The 10,544-nt window shown below is 42.1% G+C and overlaps 1 protein-coding gene across 2 annotated transcripts in view; it reads left to right on the top strand.

Moving 5' to 3' along the window:
• CTNND2 (catenin (cadherin-associated protein), delta 2) overlaps positions 1 to 10,544 on the top strand; it is a 1,564,764-nt gene that overhangs the window by 1,095,049 nt on the left and 459,171 nt on the right. For both annotated transcript variants that reach the window (XM_006893173.1, XM_006893172.1), the window contains one exon: positions 1,159 to 1,291. In XM_006893173.1, coding sequence (XP_006893235.1) covers positions 1,159 to 1,291 — 133 coding nt within the window. The remainder of the gene's footprint in view (positions 1 to 1,158; positions 1,292 to 10,544) is intronic.

The raw sequence follows: 10,544 nt of genomic DNA, 5'->3' as shown, positions 1-10,544 counted from the left end.
AGGAAGGAAGGAAGGAAGGAAGGAAGGAAGGAAGGAAGGAAGGAAGGAAGGAGAATGAGAGTAGAAGAGAAAAGAGGGAAGCACGAGAGGACACAGAAAAATTGACTTCCCCCTAAAGAAACCAGAGCTGCCATCCAAACAGATGCATGCACACCCATGTTTGTTGTTGTGTTATATGCAATAGCAAAGTGATAGAAATAATGCACGTGCTCATCAAGAAACAAATGGATAGAAAAACTATGGTACATTCAAATAATGGAATACTATGCAGCCGTGAAAAATAAGGAATTTATAAAGCATTGCATAGCATGAGTGACCCTAGAAGACATTATACTCAGTGAAATATCTGTCAAAAAACAACAAAAAATGCATAACACCACTGTTACAAAGCAAGACTGGCATGGCGGGTTCGTAGGGAAATAAGAAAAGAGTGGATAAGTAATGAACATTGCTTTGGAACAAATGAGAGAAAGAACGGTTTAAAAGGAATAACTGTCCAGAATAAGAGGTACATTGCAAAGAGGACTGGGGAAGGGGAGGAGAGGGTATGGGAAGAGGGAGGAAATTGTGCCAAAATGAATCCAACTTTTCTGTAAGCTTTTATTAAAATCACAATTAAAATGAAAAAGTATTAAAAAAAATAATGGGTTTTTCCACCAAAAAGCAGTTTGAACCCAGCCCTTTCTCCATGGTGGAAAGATGAGGCTGTCTTCTTCCTTTAAATTTTTGAGATTTTGGAAACCATATAGGGCAGTTCTACTCTGTTCTTTGGGGCTTCAGTGAGTCCAAATCCACTGCAGGACTAGGCTTCTTTGGCTTTATAAAAGAAAATTATAAAATCCGGTACCATTTACAATTTTTATTTCTACATTCTTAAACAACATGTAATGTTGGTTGAAGCATTTAAAAATATTCATATGTATGTATTTAAGAATATTCATGTGTGTCTCTGTGGTTTAAGCATATGAGTTTCCTAACCATCTATTCTAGGAAATCTTTATGAAATTCTATTTTAAGTAGAGATATATGTAAGAACTATCCTTGGTAAAGTGTTGAGTGTTGCCAGGTAAGTACTCAGATGCCTTGATGTGAGTTGTCTGCATGTTTGCAGTGTGGTGGGGTTTATCTCTCAAGTTCTCTTGCTTTCTTTTTGTTCAGAGAATTTGGATGGAGAGACCCAGAACTGCCCGAGGTGATTCAGATGTTACAACATCAGTTTCCTTCTGTCCAGTCTAATGCTGCTGCCTATTTACAACACCTGTGTTTCGGAGACAATAAAATTAAAGCCGAAGTAAGTGCTGTTTGATTTCTCAAATGACTAAAGTCAGATCACAGTCACTGTCTTAGCTCGTTATCTGGTGCTGCTGGAAGAGAAATACCACACATGAGAGGCTTGAGAAGCAGATACCCCCTCCCCATTAAAAAGGCTCAAGGTCCGAATTTGAGGGTATTGGCTCTGGGGGTGAGCTTTCTCTCGGTTTCTGCTCAAGGGGATGGTTCTTGTCTCTTCATTTCTGTCCCTTGACTCCCTGATTGTCTTCATATCTTCTCCCATCGTTGTTCTCTTGCTTTCTAGTTTAAACTCTTTCGTATCAAACAAGTGATAGGCATTTCAGAATCTCATTGATACATCAAAGAAAATCCATTTCAAAATAGGATTAGAACCACTACAGGGGTTAGGTTTTGTAAGATGTTTTTAGGTGCCATAATTAATTCCTTTGAGCTGTGATGCTGGAGAAGAGTATTGAATATACCATGGACTACTAAGAAAAGGAACAGGTTCATCCTGGGGAGGGTTAAACCAGGCTGCTCCTTAGAGGCAAGGATTCTGAAGCTTCGTCTGACATACGTTGGACGTGTTGCAAGGAGGGACCAGTCCTTGGGGAGGGACATCATGCTTGGGAGGGTGGAGGGACAGCGCAGGAGGGGAAGACCCTCTATGAGGTGGATTGATTCAGTTACTGGGGCAATTGGGGTGGGTGTGTTGGAGGTGGTGCGATTGGCACAGGACAGAGCAGAGTTTGGGGATATTGTACATAGGGTTGCTATGAATCACAAGCAACTCAACAGCACATAACAATAACAACAACAATTAATTCCTGTGGTGGGTTGTTTGGTGTTTTTTTTTTTTATTTTAAGTAAACGGGAAAAGAAATAGGAAAATCTAAAGTTCAATTTAAAAAATATAGATTATGGATCTTATTAATCTTGTGAAAGACTGAGTTCTGGTGGCATTGTCTGTAGAGAATTCTGCTGCTAAACCCCTCTCTGATAGTTCAAATCCACCAGCTGCACCAAGGAAGAAAGACAGGAAATGTCCTCCCCTGGAATCTGAAAACCCATCAGCTATAAGTCAGTTCCAGTGCAACAGCAATAAGACAAAGAGATTAAAGACTGAATCATACACTTTTCATCTAGTAAATTATCGTGTCTGTGATATACTTTTCAATTTAAAAGTATTTGAATGAGGATTGGAGGACCAAGAACACATTAATATCAGAAAAGGCTGGCTGATCAAGATACTGACGTTTTGCTGAGATTTTCCCCTGCTCTTGGCTGCTTCGTCTCCAGAGTAATCTCTCTGCCTCAGTCCTAGAGGAAGACAAAGCACCTCTTCTAATCACTTCATCTCTTACCAAAAAGATTAGTCTATACTGCTGTGTCTGCTTCTCAGATAGCTCACTGATGGGAAAGAGTCTTAAGATCATAAACCATCTTTCAGGGAATGACTTGGAACTATTCACAATGATGCCACTGGGGATAATCCAACGATATGTATTTCATTTAAGAGCCTCTTGTCTTTGATTTCAGTGTAAATAATGGTTAAATGCTCTGATGGTTGTTTTTTGTTTGTTTGTTTTGTTGTTGTTGTGTTTTTCTCCCCTTTGGTATAAGCCATTTCTCACTCACAGACTATATCAGTGACCTTTCATTTCTTCCCCCTTCCCTACCTAAGTCACAGGAGCACACAAACCTGATAATGATCCTTTCTTTAGGATTAAGACTACACTTGTTCTGCAGCTGTTGGGCTTGCTGGAGCTGGCTGACTCATGTCTCCCCTATGCCCTTGTCCCTCTGCTAGTCATACTGGAAGGTGGACAGTGCTCTCTGCCATCCCTGCTCCTAACCTGATGGCCTCTCTCACTCAAACCCTAAGCCTCAGGCTATTTCAGCTTCCAGAAGTCCATTCATGGTGTGTGTCACTTCTGAATGATCACAGTGAACAGTAGGTCTCACTCCTTTTAGACAAAAGACTAGCATTTGCAGACGAGTGGCCATGCAGGCAAATGTTCCCCCCCCCAAAAAAAAAAAACTTTCTATGCTATAGGACCATTTCCATCGCATGCATGCAATTTTGAAGATGAGTCTAATTTAGTTTAGAAGTGGAGAGAAAACATCTGAAGATGTAATTGCAATTTATTATAGATTTCGCTTGCTTGCACTGAGATGTATATAGCCCAGTGACTTTTGAGTTTTTCCTCCCTGCTCTTTTTCTCTTCCACTAGGATTACAAGGAATTAGCTCATACTTGTCCTTATCACAGAAGTCATGACACTTTATGGAATTTCTCTAGAAGAGTTGTTCTCAAGGAGCCCTGGTGACACAGTAGTTAAGAACTTTGCTAGCAACTTGAAGGTCAGCTGTTTAAGCCCACAGATCTTCTGCAGGAGAAATATGAAACAATCTACTTGCATAAAGATTCAAAAGTGTGGCAACTCTGTGTAGCAATGTTGTTCTGCCCTGTAGGGTGACTGTGGGTTGTAGCCAATCCATTAACAATAGATAGTTCTCATCCAAGTCCTATTTCATCTCATAAGAGAATTTAGCAATATTTAGAAACATCTTCAGTTTGCCACAACTGAGGTAGGACTTTGGCACCAAAGATACACCATTAGATGCTACAATGTACAAGATAGTCCCCTAAACAAAGAATTATGGAGCCCAGAAATACCAATCGTGCCAGGGTTAAGAAATCCTCATAGAGAGAAGTATTATCTATATAAGGTCCAGTTGTTGTTGTGTGTTGTTGAGTTTTAACTGACATACAGATCATTCTCCAGTGGGTTTTCAGAGATGCATGAGAGGAGATTATCCCTCCTTTTCCCGTAGAGCAGCTGGTGGATTCAAACGGCACGTCATGGTGTTGACATCACAGTTTATTGCTACCAGTGTTATCCACTTCCTAAGCTCTGGAAACTCTATGAACTTTGATAAATGTCAATAGTTGTAGAGGGGCTTCAGACCTTTTGTTCATGGGGTCGCTATGAGTCATGCTCCATTGTACGGCAATCACACAAGGCTGTTGAAACTTTCCGTATTAGAAAGGACAAATGATGGTAGTTTGAGGACTAAGGTGCTCTTTTCAATCACTTGCTATGCTGCTGAGAGCTGGGTAAGGGGTGACAGAAGAAAAATTGATGTATTTAAACTGTAATGTTGGAGAAGAGTACTGTATATCCCATGTTGTTGTTGCTATGTGCTGTCAAGTTGCCTGTGACTCATATCGACCCTATCTGCAACAGCCCTAAACCCTGCTTTATCCTGTGCTAGTCGCACTGCCCCTGACACACCTACCCCGATTACCCCAGTCGTTGAATCAATCCACCTCATAGAGGGTCTTCCCCTCCTGCGCTGTCCCTCCACCCTCCCAAGTATGACATCCCTCTCCAAGGACTGGTCCCTCCTTGCAACATGTCCAAAGTATGTCAGACAAAGCTTCAGAATCCTTGCCTCCTGAATAGCTCATGTTGTTGTTGTTGTTATGTGCCGTCGAGGCGCCTGCGACTCATAGCGACCCTATGTACAACAGCCCTAAACTCCGCTCTGTCCTGTGCCAATTGCACTGTCTCTGTCACTCCCATCCCAATTATCCCAGTCACTGAATCAATCCACCTCATAGAGGGCCTTCCTCTCCTGCGCCGTCCCTCCACCCTCCCAAGCACGATGTCCCTCTCCAAGGACCGGTCTCTCCTCACAACATGTCCAAAGTAAGTTAGACGGAGCCTCAGAATCCTTGCCTCCAAGGAGCCACCCGGTTTATGAATAGCTCATAGTTTGCAAAAAATCAAACAGATATGGATAAGGTGAATCCAGAATGCTCCTTGGAGGCAAAGATGATAAAACTTCATCTCACATACTTTGGTCCTGTTGCTGGGAGAGGTTATTCATTAGAGAGGGCTGTCAAAGGAGAAGGCAACCATTAGCCAGGTGCATTGATATAGAGACTGCAGCAGTGACTTGATCATGTCCAAGATTGTGAGAACGGCACAATATAGGACAGGCTACTTGATTCGATGGTACCTAACAACAGCAACAATAAGGATACATCTAAAATGTCAAAAACAGCAGCTGTTAATATAACTTGATAACAAGAGAAAGTGATGCCACCTCTGTCCCAAATGGATGTTTTCTTAATTCTCTCATGGTTTTGGTAGAAAGCAAAACAGCCATTCAAAATGAAGGATAGATTTATGATTTAAGAATTATTTTGAAGTGAAAGTCTGTCATTCCACTGCTGGCATACAGGGGACTCGGAAATGTTGTCGTCTCCACAGCGTTAGGATGATCCTCCACGAAAATTTGGTTTGGGTATTGAGACTGATCATTGTACACAGAGTAAGATATGAAAGGTCTTCACTCACATAATGAGCCTTTCAGAAAGAGCAGTGTTTCTCCCAAGAATGCCGTGAGGAATGAAGGAAAGGAAACTAGCTTGGAGTTCATATAGCGGTTTCAAGGGACCTGCAGAGAATTACTCCTGTGTGCGAGCAGGATTCTGTGTGACTGGAAACTCTTGCTTCAAGAGAGCACTTGCTTTCTTGTCTACTTTTCAAGCTTGGGGACAGAGGATGAAGTAGAAAAGATGAGACTTAAAACCTGTGAGGAGTAAAAAAAAAAAAAAATAGATTCACCATTATGCTGCTTGTCCTTTCAAATTCTCTCTCTCTCAGTTAAATAAGCCAGTTCTCATGGCCAGCAGGGTAAAAAGTTGGCCTGTCCACCCAAAGGCATATGGTTTGAATCAACCAATTGCTGCAAGAGACAAATGGACAGTATGTTCTTGTGCACTTCATTGCATCTGAGAACCTTCTGGAAGGTCATGAATGGGCTATAACTTGCTGAAATACAACAGCGACATTGTTATCAGGAAGAGTTTTCCTGCAATCATCCAGCAAACAAAACCTGTGTCTCCATCTCCAGAGTTCCTCTGGTTACATCTTGCCACAGTCTCTTCACAGCAGTGCCACAGTCACGTCACTGTTTCTCTACCACCATTTTTCACAATGTGGACGGCACTCTTATATTGATCATACAGATGCTGATGATTTGCAAGACCATGTTTCCTCAGTTTAGGTAGTTGGAGACCATGTCCCCTGCCTCTCAACAAGGACTAACACAATGTCTAGAAAAGTCAATTTTCAAGAGTTTTGACACTTCCCTATGTAAGCTCTCCTGTGTATGATCCAATTGTTGCTACTGTGAAAACTGCTGAACAAAATAAAAATGCACCACTGTTGATTCTAATTCATAACAGCCTTCCATATCATCCATGGAATTTCTGAAGCTGTAAATCTTTATAGGAGACGACTGCTTATTTTTCTCCTGTGGATTGGTTGGTGGATTCAATCTGCCAACCTATTGCTTAACAACCTTACACATTATGAACTATGACAACTGTTGTTGCTGTATACCATTAAGTCAAAACCAACCTGTAACTGGTACTCTAGGAAGATTTTCAGAGGCAATTAATTATGTATATTTCTCCCACATAAGAGCTGATGGATTCAAACCAGGTAGGTACCTTTGCATTGGTAACACAGTTCCTGACCACTAAGCCACTCCTCCAAATTGTTGAGGAGCAATGATGTTAGTCTGAAGATTAAGGTATGTATGTGGTGGCCTAGTGGTAAGAATTCCGTGCTGCAATCCTAAGGCCACGTGGTTCAAATCCTCCAGCTGCTATGCTGGAGAAGGAAAGACAGTCTCTTCCTGTGTGAGTAACTGCCTCTGAAAACCCATTGGAGAGCCAGCTATGGGTCAGTTCTAACGCAATGATACACAACAACAACAACAACAACAACATGCCTTCTTCAGGCCATCGTCTTTTTCAGCCACGTGCTATGTATTTAAAAGCTGCATGGTGAATAAGGATGACAGAAGGAGAACTCAAATCTTTGGACTGTAGAGTGGGAGAAGAGTACTGAATATCCCGTGGACTTTCAAGAGAACAAACAAATATATGTCGCAGAGAAAGTGCTGTCAGAGTGCTCCTTGGAGGCAAGGATACTATGCAATATAAAGCTTTACCCTATATACTTTAGGCATGTTGCTAGGAGAGACTATTTATTGAAGAGGGCTATCATACTTGAGAAGACGGAGGGATGACAAAATAGAGGAAGACCCTTAGCCAGGTGGATTGACACACAGATTGCAGCAGTGGGCTCACGTATGTCATGGAATGTGAGAATACACATGGAAGTACAAGGTTCAGATCTGTAGTTCATACGGCCACTATGAGTCATATTTGACAGCACATGGTAACGCCACGAAGAATCCGCCAGAGCTCTCTGTGACAACAGTTGTTGTTGTTTACGATCGAGTCAGAACCTACCCATAGTTGATCCTCCAGTGGGCCTTCAGAAGTAGTTAATAGCATAAAACGAGATTGTTCATCCTTCTCCTGTGGAGCAGCTGTTAGATTTGAACCACATGCCTTCAGGATTGCAGTGCAGCTTCTTGCCACTAGGCCACCAAAGCTGCCTGGAATATTCATTCAATCATTCACTCCATCACATTCCTTGGGACCAGAGACATAGTTAAGACTCTTAGGTTGTGAGTCTTGTTATGTGTAGATGCATGCTCATTTATTTATCTTACTGCAATGTCCTCAAAGTGAGGAACTTCAGTGACCCATTGTTTAAGGGATAAGGTGCTAATTATAAGGTTCCCAAATAAACCCACCAGCCACTCTGAGCAAAAGACCTGAAATTTTGCTTCCGTATAACTGTGTTGTTATGTGCCATCAAGTTGCCTGTGACTCATAGTGATAGTTTGCACAGTAGCTCTGAACCCTCTCCTGTCCTGAGACAACTGTACTGTCTCTGACCCGCATACCCTCATTACCGCAGTTACTGTATCAACCTATCTCCGCCTCTTAGGAGAACTATCCTCTTTTGTACTGTCTTTCCACTTTTCCAAGCAAGAAATCCTTCTCCAAGGACAAGTTCCTCTTGGCAACATTCCCAAAGTGTGTGAGATAGAATTTCAATATCCTAGCCTCCAAGGAACAACTAGGTTTCACCCTCTCCCAGACAGACCTGTTTGTTCTCTTGGCAATCCAGATCCCCAACTCAAAAGCATCAATTCTTCATCTATTATCCTTAGTCATTGTCCAGATCTCTGAAGCATAGCAAGTTATTCTGATTTACAGCCTTATACACTCTTGGAACTAGTTCTACTCTATCTTGGAGGGTCGCTATGGGAATTTACTCAATGGCAATGATTTTTGAATTTGCTTTGTAAGGGAGCTCTGGTTGCCTAATGGCAAAAAGGTGCGCTGTAATCCCAAAGGCATGCAGTTTGAATCCACCAGCAGCTCCCTGGGAGAAGGATGAGCATTCTCCTCCCATATGATTAACTGCCTCTGAAAACCCACCGGAGGGAGGGTCAGCTATGGGTCTGTTCTGACTCTTCAGTACACAACAACAAAAGACAACCGTAAGATTGGCTATATTGCCTCTCACTATTCTTCTCAAAGATTCTTCCAATAGCTGGTATATTGTGAAGATGATTCTTGTTATGGATACCAATCTTCTACCTCTCTTTAGAGTCATTCTTCTCCTGCATAGCAGCTTGCGGATTTGAACCATGTGCATTTGGGATTACAGCACAGTTTCTTACCACTAGACCACCAGAACTATCTACAGTTTCATTAGAATGGGATCATAGGTACCTGGAAATGGAATGAAGGAGTTATAGGAAGAACAGTATAGGACCTTGCCTTGGAGAGCACATCCAGATACCCTCAACACAGTGAGATCAAGTTAACCAAAGCATAAAACAAAATGCAAAAGCTCAAATAAAGAGCAGTGTGGGAAATCTTTACTTTCTCTTTCTCAATCCCATTCACATTGGGTGGCACCCATATGCATGTACATAAGCCTCTGATATACACACATACATATGAAACACACACATGGATATAGACCCTGTCATACAAGCAAAATCCTGCTGAAGATTATCCAGAAATTACTGGAACAGTACATTGACAGAGAACCACCAGAAATACAAGCTGGGTTTAGAAGAAGCTGTGGCACTAGAAATATTTCCAATGTCAGATGGATCTTGGTAGAAAGCAGAGAGTACCAGAGGGATATCTATCTGTGTTTCATTGACTAAGCAAAAGCTTTTGACTGTATTAGTCACAACAAATTGTGGATCACCTTGAGAATGGGAATCCCAGAACATCTGATTGTGCTTATGCAAAATCTATACTTAGACCAGGAAGCGGTCCTCAGAACAGATCAGGAAAACACTGCATGGTTCAAAATCAGAAAGGGAATGCATCAGGGATGTGCCCTGTCTCAATACATTTTCAGTCTATATGCATAAAAGATCATTCAGGAGGCTGGGCTTTATGAGGAGAAACCTGGCATCAGGATTAGAGGAATCTTCATCAACCTATGTTATACAGATGACACAACATTGTTTGCTGAAACTGAGGAGGACCTGAAGCACTTGCTGCAGAAAGTCAAGGACTATAGTCTTCAATATGGGTTGAAGCTCAACATCAAGAAGACAAAGAGTCTCATCACAGGGCCAATTGTCAGCATCATGATAAATGAAGAAGAGACTGAGGTTGTTAACAGTTCCAGCTTGCTCAGCTTCACAATCAACACTCTTGGCACCAGCAGTCAGGAAACGCAAAGACAAATTGCATTAGATAAATCTGCTATCAGAGACCTTTCTAGAGTGCTGAGAAGTAACAATGTCAGTCTAGAGACTAAGGTGTTCCTGATCCAGTCCATGGTCTTCTGAATTACTTGCTGTGCATCAGAGAGCTGGATAATGACAAGGGATGTGTTGTGGTGCTGGAGAAGAACATTGAACATACCATGGACCGCCAAGAAAACAAATCATCTGCCTTGGAGAGAGTGAAACCAAGTTTCTCCTTGGAGACAAGGATTTTGAAGCTCTGTCTTACATACTTTGGGCTTGTGGTCAGGAGTGTCTGATCCTTGGAGAAGGACTTCATGGTTGGAAGGGTGGAGGGACAGCACAGGAGGGAAGACCCTGGATGAGATGCATTGTTACAGTGACGAGAGCAATGAGGGTAGGTAGGTGGGAGTCAGTGAGACTGGCTCGGAACAGGGCAGGGTTCAGAGCTATTGTCCATAGAGGTGCTACAAGTTGTAGGTGACTCAGCGGCACATAACAGCAATAATGTAGGGATTGCAAAGGAGTATTTTGTATTTTAGTTTTTCCACCCTAACTTGAGACCCAATCTATTAGTAATTGGCTGGTTCTACCCTTGTGACAGCCTT

The sequence above is a fragment of the Elephantulus edwardii genome, unplaced genomic scaffold, assembly GCF_000299155.1.
Source record: "Elephantulus edwardii isolate Elephantulus edwardi_28Jun2011 unplaced genomic scaffold, EleEdw1.0 scaffold00125, whole genome shotgun sequence".
In the NCBI taxonomy this organism is placed as follows: domain Eukaryota; kingdom Metazoa; phylum Chordata; class Mammalia; order Macroscelidea; family Macroscelididae; genus Elephantulus; species Elephantulus edwardii.
Note: the sequence above shows the minus strand (reverse complement) of the source record. Positions and strands in the feature narration are given on the sequence as shown.